Source organism: Engystomops pustulosus, chromosome 7 (assembly GCF_040894005.1).
Source record: "Engystomops pustulosus chromosome 7, aEngPut4.maternal, whole genome shotgun sequence".
NCBI lineage: Eukaryota > Metazoa > Chordata > Amphibia > Anura > Leptodactylidae > Engystomops > Engystomops pustulosus.
This window is the reverse complement of record NC_092417.1, coordinates 76,398,278-76,415,499: the sequence shown is the minus strand read 5'-3', so window position 1 is coordinate 76,415,499 and position 17,222 is coordinate 76,398,278. Positions and strand designations below refer to the sequence as shown.

Here is a 17,222-nt window from a genome sequence, read left to right as displayed (position 1 = left end):
AGATTAAGGAAATGGTGGGGGTTCAGGGTCATAGTGAGTACCTCCCTATATGGCATAATCCCCGGCTCCCTGAGATGTTCAAATTAGAGGGTTTCTCGCCATGGGAGGGTAAAGGAATATGGTTTGTACAGCAGTTATTAGATGGAGATAATCTCAAATCCTTTGAACAACTGAGGGAAACCTTTAATCTGCCTCACATGCAATTTTATAAATTTCTGCAATTGAGGCATGCATATGAGAAAATGGTCAAAGATGGTATGCTTCAACTATTGAGTCACAGTACACTGAAGTTGATAGTGGGAAGGGGCCCGAATAGGGGAATTATATCTAATATTTATTCTAGTCTCCTGGGAGAATACCTGAAAGGACATCCCCTCACGATAAAAGAGAAGTGGGAAGCAGAGGTAGGGGAAATCTCAGATTCCCAATGGGAACAAATCTTAGAGGGGACACCATTATTATCTCCATCTGAGGCCCAAAGATTGTCCCAAATTTATCTCCTGCATAGGGTGTACAAGACACCAAGCCTACTTCACAGGATAGGGATACGACCTGACTCTTGCTGTCCCAGATGTTCGTCCCCAGATGCCAAACTATTGCATATGCTATGGGAATGTAAGGAGCTGGAAACAAGTTTTGCATTTAATTCGGAAGGTTCTATCAGTGGACCTAGAGCCGGATCCAAGGATCTGCTTGTTGGGATTGATCGAAAATGATAATATAGAAGGGATCACTATGCTGTGTATACAAAAGTTATTATATATGGCACGCAAGTCCATAGCGGCTCGATGGATCCAGACTTCGGCACCCACAATACAGGAATTCATAAATAAGGTTAACAGTATAATTAGATTGGAATGGGTGGTATACTTGAAAAGAAAATGCCCAGAAAAATTTGATAAACTATGGGGAAGATGGTTGAACACGACTGGACTTCCGAATAGGGCCCTGATAGATTTACGAAATAGCTCTCACTAGCCGTTGATGACTGTATGAAGATATCTACTTCTTAGGGAAATATTACTGTCGTAGGTACTTGTCTGTGGGATGAAGGGATAACTGCTCTCTAGGTATGACCTGCGTGGAGTGCTCATTTGGTCCTTAGGCATAGTTAATAAATTTGGTCTTTATCTGTCTGCTGTAGGGAATGTGGGTGGGGGAGGGGGTTGTTTTTATTGTTTTGGTGCTTTGTGCTACAGTGTGTTTGTAAAGTGTTGTAAAAAACAAAAATTACAATAAAAATGTTTTGATAAAAAAAAAAATCTAATATCTTCTCTTTATAATAACCCCAAAAGGCTCTTCAATATTCTTTATTCCTTACCAATACCAAAGGTGCAGCAACCTGTCACAGACCTTGGGGCTGAAGATCTGGCCACCTACTTTATAGATAAAATCGACTGCATTTGCCAGGAAATAAATTCTCATTTCACTAACTCCATTAATCCCCTTCCCTCTGGTACCTTACACTGTTCACTCTCTTCCTTTGAGACAGTCAGAGGAGGAATAAGTGTCCAGGCTCCTCTCCTCTACTCGCCCCACCACCTGCATCATAGACCCCATCCCCTCACATATTGTACAGTCCCACTCCCCAGCAGTCACTTCTCACCTCACTAAAATCTTCAATCTCTCTCTCTTCGGGTGTCTTTCCCTCATCTTTCAAGCATGCTGTTGTTACCTCACCACTATAGAAACCTTCTAGTTTCTAATCTCCCTTTAATCTCCAAACTCCTGGAACGGGGCATGGTGAGGTGATTAAGGGCAAATTCAGTGAGCTATGGGCTCAGTGAAGAGAGCCATCTCCCATCGTTTTGCAAGCTACCCATCACTATAAAACAACAATATGATTACCCGTACTTGCAAGTAGAGACAATAAAGCAAAAAAGGGGGAACGGCGCAATGATTAAAAGATCCAAAAAACCACTGCGTTATCAATACATTTCAATCAATCCTCCGCCTCTACGTTCACCTACTCCAAAGAAAAAGAGGAAGATACGTGGTACCTTTCCGATCTAAGCGTTCGATACTCACGGAGACAGTCTTTAACTCGTGCTCAATGTACTCGATCTTCTATATGTAAAAAGGCCTTATGTATAAAAACACGCTCGGTACATATGCCCATATGCACCAAGCGTGTTTTTATACATAAGGCCTTTTTTATTCTTTATTCTTGTGAGTATTTCCAATAAAACTGCTTTTAACAAACTGGGAAAATACTGCACCATCGTTTGCCCTTTCTTCTCACTTTGAGCAGCAATCAAGAGAAGAGGCGAGGAGAACGGAACAAAAGTGGTGGAACAAGCTCCCCGGCGGAAGGAATTGGTAGTAGCACAGAAGCTACGGGTTACCTCCGAGACGCCTAGGAGAGACGCCTCGCCGAAGTATCTAACTACACAAGAGGACTTTAATGTCCTACATATAGAAGATCGAGGACATTGAGCACGAGTTAAAGACTGTCTCCGTGAGTACCGAACGCTTAGATCGGAAAGGTACCACGTTTCTTCCTCTTTTTTTCTTTGGAGTAGGTGAACGTAGAGGCAGAGGATTGACTGAAATGTATTGATACCCATCACTATAGTCTACCCTCAGTCAATCTAACAATACCATCAGGTTCTTCTTAGTGAGATGGGGAATTAGGCTCCGCTCACTAAGAAGAGCCGGCTCTTCTGGTTCCTGAACAGCTCCCTATTAAATATATAATAGGGAGCCTCAGGCCAACCAGTTCCCACTCCTTACCACTTTTAACCCGATTTTAACCCCTTAACGCTCTGCGCCGTAGCTCTACGGCACAGAGAATGTATGAAGAGGGCTCACGGGCAGAGTCCTCTTCATACAAAGGTGGGGGTTGTTGCATATTGCAGCAAACCCCCACCGCTTATAACCACGGTCGGTGCTTGCACCGATCGTGGCTATTAACCCTTTGATTGCCGCCGGCTTGACCCGAGGCTTAATGGCTTCTGCAGATTTGTTACAATGAGCCAGTATTGCAGTATATGGTAGGAACGATCTGACCATCTAGGGTTAATGTACCCTAGATGGTCTAAGAATTAGTGAAAAAAAAAAAGTTTAAAAAATAAATTTTTTTTATAAAATATAAAAAATTCAAATCACCCATTAAAATCAGACACATTAGGTATCGCTGCGTCCCAAAATGCCCGATCTATCAAAATATAAAAATGGTTACGGCCGGCGGTGACCTCCGAGATGGGAAATGGCGCCCAAATGTCCGAAATGCGACTTTTACACCTTTTTACATCACATAAAAAATGGAATAAAAAATGATCAAAATGTCACACAGATCTCAAAATGGTAGCAATGCAAAGGTCGGCTCATTTTGCAAAAAATGACACATCACACAGCTCCGTGCTCCAAAGTATGAAAAAGTTATTAGTGTCAGAAGATGGCAATTTTTTTTTCTTTTTTGTACACATTCGTTTAATTTTTGAAAATGTATTAAAACACAATAAAACCTAAATAAATTTGGTATCACCGCGATCGCACCGAACCAAAGAATAAAGCTGAGGTGTTATTTTGAGTGCACAGTCAAAGTCGTAAAAACTGAGCCCACAAGAACGTGACCACGTGCGTTTTTTAAAAATGTTTTCCACAATTGGAATTGTTTTTTCAGCTTCGCAGTACACGGCATGTTAAAATAAATAAAATTACGGGAAAGTAAAATTTGTTACGCACAAAATAAGCCCTCACACAGGTCTGTACACGTAAAAATGAAAAAGTTATGGATTTTTGAAGGTGGAGAGCGAGAAATGAGCGAAAAAACCCTGCGTCCTTAAGGGGTTAAGAGGAAAAGGGGGCATGCTGAGCCGTTTTGTGGCGGGGCTAAGTGAGATATCGCCTTACTGAAGGGAGCCGACTCCAGTCTTCAAGTGAAAGAGCCGGCTCTTTGTGCCGGCTTGTTCGCGGAGGACCATTACTACTTGAGACATAAACCAAAGTAGTCTGGCAGCACAATGCATCCAGTGCTTGCTGAGTGTTCAGTATGTTTCAAGGATAACTACACCTAAACTGACCTCACAAATCAGATGAGTTACAGTTTTTCTTTTCCCTGTGAGGTAAATTTCCAAAATTTAGAGAACATCAGTTGAAAAACCACTTTGAAGATTAAGGATGTGACCCTCTAGTAACCCCACGAAAATCAGAGGCAAGTCTTGGGGGCGCGAATGTTTCCTATGAGGCATGCGCACTGCACGCACTTGGCAGCCTGAGAACACTGAGGAAGAAACAATGGAGGAAGGCTGCGTTCGGGCATGCGCAGTGACATGCCGCGGCCATCTTTAGCACTCGTCTAACTGCGCTTGCGTTGGTGTTCTAGCGTCACGTCCGGTCTGGACCCCTTTACCCGGCCTTGTTAGATCACCGATAGTGGTGCGATGTTCCCGGGCTGGCCTCCCCGTTACGGTGGCTCGGCCGGCCCTCCGGCTCCTGCAGGGCCTCCACCGGGCCCGGCCTTCCAGAGCCTCCGCGACCAGCACCTAGCCCAGCTAGAGCAGCTCCAGCGGATGCACCAGCGACAGTTAGAGTCCGTCCTGCCCGCCGGTACACCGGTGGCTTCCACACCACCTCCCCGACACTTCTTCACTCCGCCGCGGCCGCCCGTTGCGTACCCGTACCCCCCTCCCCCACCCTATGGGCATACTGTACCGCCGCCCGACTACCAGCAACCTACGGCGCCCCCGCCCCCTCCAGAGCCCGAACAGCCCCCTCCTCCCCCTGCCCCAGAGCAGCCTCCGCCGCCCCCACCCCCGCCCTCTGCTGATGGAGCTGTGGATAAGGAGAGCACGTCCCTGGAGGTAAAGGATTGGATTGGTATATGCCTTGTATGTGTGGGAATCCTATATGGCAGTACTAAGGGGGCTCAGAATGGGGTTCTGTGCCTATGTATGTATATATGGGGGAGGATGCTTCCTATTTGGGACATTGTTGTACTATTGCCTATTGGGACAAAAAGTCATGTGTAGGCACTTGCCTATTGGGGGGGGGGGGGGGGGTATATATAGTATATTACCGTAACAGAGGGGATAAGGATTTGCAGCATCATACGTTAGGGCATGTCTAAAGGTGGGAAATGTCATAGGTGGCTATGTGCCCATTTCAAGAGGCAATGTGAAACTGAGTGGGGTTGAAATGTGCTTATACGGGGAAGAAGAACTGTATAAGAGTAATTGCCTCTTTTGTCATGATGTGCCATGCATGGGGAGTCTGCCTATTTTTGGAGGGAGCCTTGTATGGGGTGGGGGTAGGTCTCTGCAGTAGGGGTTTGTGCCAATGTGGGACAAGCGGGCTGTGTGGGTGAGTTCGTTGGCGAACTACCCATCACTATGGTCTACCATAAGTCAATCTAACAATGCCCTTGGGATTAGTGGTCGGAAGTCGGGTTCTTCTTAGTGAGCTGGGGCATTTAGGCTCTGCTCACAAAGAAGGGCCAAATCTTCTGGCTCCTGGAGGTTCATGTACTGATTGGATTGAGTGGGGAGTCCCCCAGAAATCATGCCAATTCTGTCGGGGCTTGCTGACAGAAGATACTTGCTTATTTTCCTGAAATGTAGGGTAAGTAGTATATGTACCTGTTTGGGTGTCAACAACGAATGGGGAGGGGCAGCTTTGACTTGGTTGGGGTGACTTAGAAATTGTTTGCAGGAGCGGCTGTTTAGAGGAGAAATGTGGGTATAATATTTATTTCTGGCCAATCATGTTGCCATTGCTGGTGTTGATGCTGTATTTCCCCATGGGCCTTGGGCTATAATCGTCATTCTTGTGGGTTTTCATGTTGCAGGAACAGCAGCAGTATTATTATAAGCAGCATCTGCTGAGTCTTCAGCAGAAATCCAAGAAAGTTGTGAAAGAGGAGAGTTCTCCAGCATCAGATACTCCGCAGATCGTTCCACACACGTCTGCAGGATATGCACCACCCCCACCTAGCCTTGAGCTCCCCCCAGTGGATAAGGCCCCGCCTCCTGTGCAGGATGCCACGGTAAATTCCCCATGTTTTTTTACAGTGACAGGGAGGCCAACTCGTAACACTGATGTTGATTAACTTTGCGATCAGTGATAGTAGTTCCCATGTTCTGTATTATCATTACAGGACTGGTTGATTGCGGCTGCAGAGAAGTCTCGAAGTCTTCACTAGCAATGTATTAAAGTTATGCTCATTACCTTTTAATTGTTCCTTTAGCCAAACATAAACCTGACAGAAGATCCAGAGCAGGCACAGAGGCTGAAGACCCTGCAAGAAGCAGCAGCACACTGGCAGCAGCATGCACAGCATCGCTTGGGTTTCCAGTACCAGGGAATCATCCAGAAACACACAGCATTACAGCAGCTGCTCCAGCGATACCAGTCATTATTAGTTGATCCCCCGCACATTGCGGTAAGTATGATCCTACAAGGAAATATTTGGATCCCTGCATTCGAATTATTGCTGTCATTTAATGACATTGTTACAATGAAAATGTTTGGCCCAAATCTGCAGATGTGTTGTCCATCGGCATTGGTGTTAGCTTGCAAGGCAAGAATATCAGAACTTGCCCAATGTCTGGAGGATGACCTTGTTCATGAATTATCATAGAGCCTTTATCTGCAAAGCTGTGGTTAGAGTTAAGGCAAAACTAATAACTGCATCCCAGTGATTCCATATGTACCTTGGACCTTCAGGGTTACGCCTCTGCTGTACTGCCCAGTGTGTGATTGTATCCTCCACACCGAATGTCACCTTGTTTTATATATGACTATTCTTGTGCACTCATCCCATATTACATCCTTTATTGGGGGGAGGCTACAGTATGTGATATATTTGTGTAGATCTGAAAGTTATAACATAAAAGAATGATAGTACATGTCCAGGGGTTGTGGCCTGGACTGAAATGGTTTGATTTTTTTTTTCTAGTGGGAACTAGAGGTCTACATCATCCCTATGTTTGTGTGCCGTTAGTAAATTCAATTATTTAAGCTCTTCAACTGATGCATGTATTTTATTACAGGCAATGTGTGTGGAAGTCCAACTGCAGCACTATGAGATGCAGCAGAAACAGTTCAATCCTCTTCACCAAGAGTGGGAGAGTCAGTTTAAAAAGTGGCAGGAGTTATTGCAGACCTATCCACACAAGGACCAGCTGCAGAACTACCATGTCCAGTGGACATCATGGCAGGCACAATTGAAAGCCACAAAATCGCAGCTCAAAGAGAAAATAACCTCTCTTAAAAGTTTGAAGCAGCAGTATGGGGGCAACCATTACATTGCCGTTGTTCCACAGTACCCGTCATATTCTCAAGTTATGCCTCCTACTGTGCCCCCTTCTGTACCCCCTGGAATAAATATACCCCCTCCATTTCCTGGACCTCCATTGTATAGCTCAGTTCCCCCACCTCCATTGCCTACTCCTGCAGCAGCAACTTATCCTGAGACTGCTCCTCCTCTGCCCCCTGTATCTGCACCTCCTTTGCCTCCTGTAACAAGTTCCCCTCCACCTCCTCCACCAGCTAACACAGTTACTGAGGAAGCGGTGCAGCCTCCTTTACCACCGGAAAATATGGCCAGCACTGAGGCAGCTGAACCACCGCCTGCACTTGTAAGCAGTGTTGAAACACCTGAGTTGACAGATTCCACTACCCAGCTACTACCAACTTCTAGAGATAACTCTTCTGCACCTACTCCCTCGTCTGTCGAACCAGACACTTTTGTGAATGATGCTCTGGCTTCTGGTCTTTCCTATCAAGCACAGCAAGCTCTGAAGAATGCTAAATCATCTTCATATGCTCCTTTATCAAAGACTTCTCCATCTTTATCATCCCTTAAACATTCAACAGAATTGCCAACCACAGACCTTTGCAGTTCGCAGTCCTTGGATAAATCATATGAATCAAAAAATTTTGACTCCAAACACTTAATGTCTTCTGATCAATCAGACCTAACTGAAAAGGAAACTGCACCTCCTGTTCAACCGACAACTAATCCGATGATCCCAGCAGGTCCAAGGTAGGGTTGTTGGGTCTTCCCTCTGAAAATATTTATTTTATCCCCTCTTAACAAAAATATGGACTATTCCTGTGTAAACTCTATTAGTCCTTGTGAGTCAGTGATGAATAGATCACTTTTATAAATGTGTCAATCTGACTTTTTTTTTTTTTTCTCTCTATCTCACAATAGGTTTCCTAGTCATGGGTCTCAATCTTCAGGATTTCATGCTCCTCGAGGAGGACAGTTTGATGGAACCAGAGGGTTATTTGGTTTTCGTGGTCCTCGACCAATTCTTGATGGAAAGCAATTCCAAGGCTCTAGTTTCAATTCTACTTTTCATTCTTTTCAAGGTCAGAGCCAGCCTTTCACAAAACAGCCTGCTGAATCCACACAAGACCCTGGAGACAGTGACCGATCTATGTACAGTTCAGGCCATGGCGTCCAGAAACAAACTTGGGAACAAAGTGAAGGGAATAAGGATGTTGGAAAATGGGGGAAAGTACAAGGAGAGCTGCCTGGAAGAAAATGGGATGAGCAGCCTAATGTACCTCCAAACAGATGGGACCAGCCCGAAGAACCTAAGCATCAAAAATGGGACAGACCTATGGTTTCTACAGAACACAGTTGGGAAAAGTGTGGTACAGACAAAGGCAACTATTTTTCTAGTAGTACTGGCAGATCTGAAGTGAATTCTCAAGAAAATGTAGATGTTTTGGAAACTCACAAGTTCACTACTGACAAACAGCAGATTTTAGACAGAAGTGAGGCTATCCCGAGGGACATCAGAAACAAACATGAAAGTTCTCTGTTTGATCTAGATAATCAGAGAAAACGAATGGCTGATAAATGGGGAGAGCCTCCTGATAACTGGAGTGCTTCAGATCCTCAGCATAATAAATGGAGTTGCCCTGAGAGAATGCCTCAAGATAGGTGGGGAATTGATGAAAATCCTCCAGACCACTTGGATGCTGGTGCTCCTGGCCCTGAAAGGGCTAAAAATCATGATGGGCCCCCACCAGATAATTTTAATGTTCATGAAGTTCCATTTCATGGACCTAATAGGTTCAGGTTTAGTGCTCCAGAGATGCCTGCCCGTGGAAGAGCTAGATTTCCTTTTGGACCTCCACATGGTAGGTTTGTAAGTCCAGGGGGCTTCAACCGAGGGAGGTTTGACCACCCTGAGGGACTTGCCAGGCACAGGTTTAGTGGTCCTGAGGGTGGACATCAAGATCGTTTTGGCTGTCCAGAGGATCATCCCAGAAATCTTTATGAAGGTCCTGATTTTCCACCGCCAAAGATCCGCTTTGGTGGACCCAAGTTTCCTCCAGACAGATATAGGGCTTCTGAACCCACCTTGGATCAGTTTGGGCATGATGACGTATCCCCTGATAATAAGAGCTTTTCTGAAGAGCAAGACAGGTTTGATACAAATACCTCACAGGAGGGTTGGGTAGGTAAGAGGGCCCCGTTTAATATAAGCAGTGGCAGACCAGAGTGGCAACCCAAAGGTAGTGTGATGGAGAGCAGACCTTCCTTGCCCATAGATTCTCCTCTAAACAAAGATTTACATGTGGATGAAAGGTGGAATAGGAACACTGCTCGTGATGGTACAGGCTCAGTGCAATGGGGAAAGTATGGCTATGTCCCTGACGATCAAAAGAGCAGTCACAGTTTACCTCATGACAGCAGGGTTGACAAAGCAATGCCTCCTACTGATGTAAATGACCCCAAGCCTCTACCTGGTAAATTTCATGAGCCCTGTCTAACTGGCAACCAGATGTTTAAGGGTCCTAGTGCGGAGACAGAAAGTTCTGAAGGTGATGTTGATATGAAAAATGCTGGAAAGATTTCAAGTGACCACTTAATTAATAAAGATGTCACTACCGTTCAAGGACCAACTGAAATAGCCAGAAGAGCTTCTCCTTCAGTTCAGAAAGTAGCTGAAACTATAGATTCCAGTCTCCCTAAACATGAGGCCTCTGTTCAGTCCGATAAAAAAGAGCTACCTGCTCCTAACGAAAGAGCAAATTCTTTAGTGGAGGTGAATGCTTCTATTAGTAATAATGCCACGTTGAGTACACTCGAAGCTTCTTCTTCCACTAGTTCTTCCAGAGGAGGTGTTTCTGTAAACAATTCAAGGATTCTACCCCCAGAGGCTACAAAACCTGATCTCCCACATGTTCCTATCTCTAATACTACTGCACAGACAGCTATTCAGCCAGGGAAAATCCCACTGTCCTCAGATAACTCCTCTAACTTCCAGATTCCTTCTGACTCAACAAAATTATCTTCTCAGTCTGGTGGAGAACAGGCTCCTGCCATCAGACCTAGTGAACCCAATATGTTCTCTACTGCCATGTTTGGAACATCTCAAGCCCCTCTTGCGAAACCTGGAACCCCTCACCTGGCTTCTATCAGGCCAGCAGGTCATCAGGCCCCTGTTCCTTTCAGGGCTGGTGCACCTCGGGGACCTACTCCAATTAGGCCTGGTGTTCCTCGAGCATCACCCCCTGTCAGACCTGGAGCTCCTCGGCCGCCGGTTAGGCCAGGTGCTCCTTGGGCTTCTCCCTCCATTAGACAAAACATTCCTCGTGCTCCTCCTGCAATAATGCCAGGGTCAGTTAGAGCAGCTCGGCCTATTAGGCCAGGTGCACCAAGAATGCCTCCTGCTCGGCCAGGTGACTTTCACACTACGGTTTCTGATGACTTCAATCTCAAAGCTCCTCAAAATGAAGACCATGTGTATGAGCAGTTCATAGATCCTGAACCTAGAGCACAGCCTTTTTATAAAGGGAGTGATGAGTCAGTGAATGAGCCTCAAATTCAATCAGGTCGTGACCCAATTATGGAAAGAAAGCGATTTTCCAGAATGTCTGATACTGAAGGTCCTCACGGACATGCAAGGCAAGATTTTCCTAATGAAGACATGGACAATGCTGAAAGTCATCTACATCATGAAACACAGAGAATAGGAAATTTTAGAAACTATGAGATGTCTGATGAACCAGAATATTATGCAGAAGATTTCCCCAGTCAAGGTCCAAGGAGAGGAAACTTTGATCCAAGATTTAATCAACTACCCAGAGATGGTTCAAGGGGATTTGTTCGTGATAGGTTGCCACCTAGACCTGGAAATCGAGATATTATGGATATTCCTATTGACAGACGTTTTGAACCTAGGGATCCATTTTTAGAAAGACTACCATTTAGAGAGCGCCCAGATGACTTGCCACCATTTGATCGTGAGACATTCCGTGAAGAGCCACGTTATCTTGATAGGGAAAGGTTTATAGATCCAATTTTAGATGAGCGGAGTAGAGATCTTCCTGTTGAAGGGCCAAGAAGTGAGAATTGGGATAGGGATCGTTATTTTCGTGAACGTGATCCAGAGTTTGGAAGAGACCCATACTTTAGAGACGATAGACTCCCATTGCCTGTTCCACCTCTACCTCATGATTTGGATGTTAGACGTGACCACTGGCTTCGGGAGAGAAATTTGGACAGAGAAGGATATTTTGACAGAGCTGAAAGACGCTACTTTGATGCAGATGTTGGCAGAGATTTGCCCAGAATTCCTGATGATCTTGAGGTTCGTCTCGGGGAGAGAGACTGGTTGCCTTCACGAAGGTCTTTGTCACCACATCGTCCTTATTCTCCTGTTCAGACACGATCCTCTTTGCCACCTCTTCCACCTCTTGAAAGTTACCTAGAAAATAGATGGAGGATGGATAGAGATCTTTCAGACAGAGAATTTCATGAACGCATGGAGTTGAGGATTCGGGATTTCCCTGATGTTTCTTCATGGCATGAGGATCGAAAACGTGATGAATTTCTAGAAAATCCATCTCGGGAACCCAGAGGCGAACAATGGTATCCCTCTGACAGAAGGGAGGAAGGCTTGAATCGACTTCCACCTCAGCCTTTAGCAGCCCCAGAATCGCTTCATGGACATTCCACAGTTCCTGACTCTGAGCCTCCTGCCCATGGTGTGGTTGCACTGAGCCAGAGACAACATGAGATCATACTAAAGGCGGCTCAGGAACTGAAAATGCTTCGGTGAGTTAATTCTAGTCTTGCAAAATAACTGATATGCACCGTTAGCATGTGCAGATATCCAGCTTATTCTTTTTCTCTAGTAGGCTAAACTCAAACACTTAAAGGGGTATTCCCACGAAGGCAAGTTTCCTATATGTACTCAGGATAACAAAATAACAGATTCTCTAATTCACTGTTTTATATCTGTGAAATGCTGTATTTTTATTAATAAGTCCAACCTCTCTCTATCAGTCCTGCTGTACACAATTTCAGATTCCCCTAGACACGACCCTGTTTGGCTAACTCCGTCAGCTCCATGGAGATTAATGGAACAAAACGGTCATGCGCGTCATTATGCTCCATTAATTTGACGGAGCGCCGAGGGGTCTGTCGGACCCCTTGTTTTGGCGATCTGTAGGGGTCTCGGCACTGAGACCCCTGCTGATTAGCAAGTTTGGCCCTATCCCGCAGATAGGGCCTAACATGTCTCTGTGGGAAACCCCTTTTTTATTTAATTTTTTTGAGATTTATATTTTTTTTCTAGATTAGGTCAGGGCTGTTAAATTTTACTTTTGCATAATATAAAATCCTTGGCTCCATCTTGCAAGTGAAGTGTTGTGGCACTTCTAGGATTTATTTTGGCTACAGGTGAAGGGATAGATGCATTTAGAGACATATGACCGGAGTCAGCAATATAAATCAATGTGCTACAACATTATGGACAATTGACACTGTTTGCCGAAGATATGGTGATGTACTGGTGTTTTATGTCTCTTCACATTTGGATATAAAGAAAAATTGATTTATATTGCTGACTCCGGTCATATGTCTCTAAACGCTTGGTAAATGGGTTATGAGAGCCCTTATTTGTAGACCGGTGTACACACTAGGAGTCACACGCTATAGAGCTTTTTTGTTTTTTGTTGATGGGATAGATGCAAGCTTGATTTTAGTCTCTTGAGAATGTTTCCTTTATAATCCACAGGGAGCAAAAGGAACAATTGGACAATCTGAAGAATTTTTTCAGTGATTCTAAACCACCTGATCCCATGAAACCCATTACAGATTTGCCGTCGGAGGTTTTACCGGTATGTCTGTGCATTGATTGGTTGGGTAGTTCCTAGAGCAATGACTGGTAAACGTTTTGTGGCTTGTTACTTGACTTTTTGGTATTCTTGGGTAATTGCTTTCAACAAAATGGATGCGACTTCACTTCTATTGTTCCATAAACTGTACTTTGTAGTGTATTATTTCATTTGTATATGTCCCCTTTGACTTGTAAAGCACTATGGAATATGATAACGCTATATAAATTAAGATTATTTATTATTGCATTTAGATGCCTCCAGACACATTGGAAAAGAGGGTGGAGTCTGCCAGCTCCACTATGAACTCATCCATTATTGGTCGAGGAGCTACAGAGCACTGGGATGAAGACTCTTTCAGTGGGCTTTGGGATGATGAACGACAATCGGGTCAATCGGCAAATCTTCCTGTTGGGTCCAAACTGTCAGGAATTCCAAAGACTGTTGACTATGCTCATGGTAGAGGTGTGACAACTCCCCAAATGTTATTTGTCTTATTGTTGTAAATTGTCTTCTTGCTCATTAGTTTTTATTTTCTCTGTCCCAGACCTCACAGTGGGAAAGGTGGAGCAGACTCCTTATGGGGAGAGGGTGGTTTTGTTACCAGAGCCCGCACTGGACAGGGGAATTTCTTCATTTCCAAAAGGTATGAGGGAGAAAAGGCAGAGAAGATGACAAGGCCTGTTGTGTTGGGTGCAACTCTTTAATTAGGTGTTAGGTACAGAGTGTGTTCTGCTGCATATTGGGGAAACGCAAACTAATATCTAATTTTTATTGCACAAAGTTCAGTCCCCAGCAGAGTGATCAGTCCGTGGCACGAAACTTCTCACCTCCGTGATCACGGACTAATATGAAACTGGCCTTGGGGGTGCGGTCACGTTTAACGCAAGTGTTTAAAAACGCATTCCAACAGCTGAAGAGATTTGCCTAATTAAACAGCTGTTAACACTTGTGTTTAAAAAAAACTGAAATGTTAACGCTTGTGTTAACACACGCATTAACGCGATGTTAACACATCCGCTAACAATGCTTTAACAGTTGCGTTTTGTAAACACAAGTGTTTACAGCGGTTTAGTAAAGCAAATCTTTAAAGCTGTTGCAATGCAGTTTTAAACGCAATGTGTGACTGCACCCTAAGTCTGTATGCTGTATGAAATAAAATTAAGAGCAATTTACCGTATTTTTTTTTAACTATAAGACGCACTTTTTTGCAAGAAAAAATCTTCCTAAATAGTGCCTGCGTCTTTTATAGACCGAAGGTCAGCAGGATCCAGTACTGCCAGTCCCTCTTGACCGCTGTAATGGAGATCGGGTGATGCCATGATCTACCTCCCAGAGAGGAGAGCCTCTGCACTGCTCTCTCCTCTGAGTGTCCTACAGGTACAGGATCTGCGGTGATGTCAGAATCATGTGAAAAATCATATGCTTCTTACATCACCACATACTGCTGAGAATGGGGACAAGCTGCTTTGGTTCAGGGTAAGAAAAAGGGGAAGGGGGGTGTGTGTGTGTGTACCTGCATGGATGGAGCAGAGCTGTGTGTGTGTGTACCTGCATGGATGGAGCAGAGCTGTGTGCGTGTGTGTGTGTGTGTACCTGCATGGATGGAGCAGAGCTGTGTGTGTGTACCTGCATGGATGGAGCAGAGCTGTGTGCGTGCGTGTGTGTGTACCTGCATGGATGGAGCAGAGCTGTGTGTGTGTGTGTGTGTGTGTGTACCTGCATGGATGGAGCAGAGCTGTGTGTGTGTGTGTGTGTGTGTGTACCTGCATGGATGGAGCAGAGCTGTGTGTGTGTGTGTGTGTGTGTGTGTACCTGCATGGATGGAGCAGAGCTGTGTGCGTGTGTGTACCTGCATGGATGGAGCAGAGCTGTGTGTGTACCTGCATGGATGGAGCAGAGCTGTGTGTGTACCTGCATGGATGGAGCAGAGCTGTGTGCGTGTGTGTACCTGCATGGATGGAGCAGAGCTGTGTGTGTACCTGCATGGATGGAGCAGAGCTGCGTGTGTACCTGCATGGATGGAGCAGAGCTGTGTGTGTACCTGCATGGATGGAGCAGAGCTGCGTGCGTGTGTGTACCTGCATGGATGGAGCAGAGCTGTGTGTGTACCTGCATGGATGGAGCAGAGCTGTGTGTGTGTGTGTGTACCTGCATGGATGGAGCAGAGCTGTGTGTGTGTGTGTGTGTGTGTGTACCTGCATGGATGGAGCAGAGCTGTGTGCGTGTGTGTACCTGCATGGATGGAGCAGAGCTGTGTGTGTACCTGCATGGATGGAGCAGAGCTGCGTGTGTGTGTGTACCTGCATGGATGGAGCAGAGCTGCGTGTGTGTGTGTACCTGCATGGATGGAGCAGAGCTGTGTGCGTGCGTGTGTGTGTGTACCTGCATGGATGGAGCAGAGCTGTGTGCGTGTGTGTACCTGCATGGATGGAGCAGAGCTGTGTGCGTGTGTGTACCTGCATGGATGGAGCAGAGCTGTGTGCGTGTGTGTGTGTGTGTGTGCCTGCATGGATGGAGCAGAGCTGTGTGTGTGTGCCTGCATGGATGGAGCAGAGCTGTGTGTGTGTGTGTGTGTACCTGCATGGATGGAGCAGAGCTGTGTGTGTGTGTGTGTGTGTGTGCGCGCGCGCGTGCCTGCATGGATGGAGCAGAGCTGTGTGTGTACCTGCATGGATGGAGCAGAGCTGTGTGCGTGTGTGTACCTGCATGGATGGAGCAGAGCTGTGTGCGTGTGTGTACCTGCATGGATGGAGCAGAGCTGTGTGTGTTGTGCTTTAGGGCGACCAACAGGGATATTTTAATTGGTGTCAAATATATTTTTCCTTTTTTGGAAGCCTAAATCTGGGGTGCGTCTTGTAGTCCGAAAAATACGGTACCTATGTATGTGAAAAGGCACTTAACTGTGACCCAGCTGCTCTCTGTGGAATACAGGTACAAGTTTGTGCCCCAATCATACAAGTGCATGTCATGTTCACCCTAATATCCACCTTGTAAACTGCCACAATTGCTCACCTGTTAAAGTAACCTACTCAGTAACTCCTCCTCTGTAAGATGCACCTTTCAAATCGGACTGCCTCTTCGTAGTGAAAGGTTTAGTTAATATAATTTTGGAGCATGAGAGTAAAGTCATCTGGTCCTGTAAATGATGACACTTACAAATATGTTGCAACTGATAATTTTTGTATTTCCACATTCCGACATCCATAACTTATCCTGACAAATAGTTAAGGGGCAGAAAAGATATCAGCAAAGTAACCAGCCGGTCATAGCATCTCTCATATAACTGCACTCTATCAAAAGAAGTGTCTCACTTCCTTTATCAGTGAAAGTGTTTTAACCGCTTAAGGACCGGACCCTTTCCTGTTTTTTCATTTCCATTTTTCACTCCCCACCTTCAAAAATCTATAATTTTTTTATTTTTACACGTAAAGAGCTGTGTGATGGCTTGTTTTCAGCGTAACAAATTGCACTTCATAGTGATGGTATTAAATATTCCATGCCATGTACTGGGAAGCGGGGAAAAAAAATCCAAATGCAGTGAAATGGTGAAAAAACACATTTGCGCCATTTTCTTGTGGGCTTGGATATTACAGCTTTCACTGAGCACCCCAAATGACATGTCTACTTTATTCTTTGGGTTGGTACGATTACGGGGATTTGTATAAAAAATTTGTATAGGTTTTATGTTTTCATACATTTACAAAAATTAAAACCTCCTGTACAATTTTTTTTTTTTTTCAAATTTTTGCCATCTTCTGGTGCTAATAACTTTTTTATACTTTGTTGTACGGAGCTGTGGGTGGTGTCATTTTTTTGCGACATTTGATAATATTTTCAATGATATTTTTTTTAGGACTGTACGACTTTTTGATCACTTTTTTATAGATTTTTTTAATTTTCTTTTCATATTTTTCAAAATAGCAAAAAAGTGCTATTTTCCGATACGGGGTTAAACGCATTGAAAAACCATTAATATATTTTGATTGGGTATTTTCGGACGCGTCGATACCAAATGTGTTTGATTTTTACTGTTTATTTATATTTATGTCAGTTCTAGGGTAAGGGGTGTGATTAGAATTTTTAGGGTTTTTTTTTATTATAATTTTTTACTTTTTTTTCTTTTTACTATT

At 44.6% G+C, this 17,222-nt stretch overlaps 1 protein-coding gene across 2 annotated transcripts in view; it reads left to right on the top strand.

Moving 5' to 3' along the window:
* Window positions 1–4,272: 4,272 nt before the first annotated feature.
* Window positions 4,273–17,222, top strand: part of YLPM1 (YLP motif containing 1) — a 30,542-nt gene continuing 17,592 nt past the window's right edge. The window contains exons 1-8 of one of the 2 annotated variants that reach the window (XM_072116848.1): window positions 4,276–4,805; window positions 5,789–5,986; window positions 6,188–6,382; window positions 6,993–7,987; window positions 8,159–12,025; window positions 12,990–13,092; window positions 13,344–13,554; window positions 13,637–13,735. In XM_072116848.1, the coding sequence (XP_071972949.1) occupies window positions 4,386–4,805; window positions 5,789–5,986; window positions 6,188–6,382; window positions 6,993–7,987; window positions 8,159–12,025; window positions 12,990–13,092; window positions 13,344–13,554; window positions 13,637–13,735 (6,088 nt within the window). In that variant the 5' untranslated portion in view covers window positions 4,276–4,385. Of the gene's footprint in view, window positions 4,806–5,788; window positions 5,987–6,187; window positions 6,383–6,992; window positions 7,988–8,158; window positions 12,026–12,989; window positions 13,093–13,343; window positions 13,555–13,636; window positions 13,736–17,222 lie in introns of both variants that reach the window. The other variant, XM_072116849.1, reaches the window with a different exon arrangement.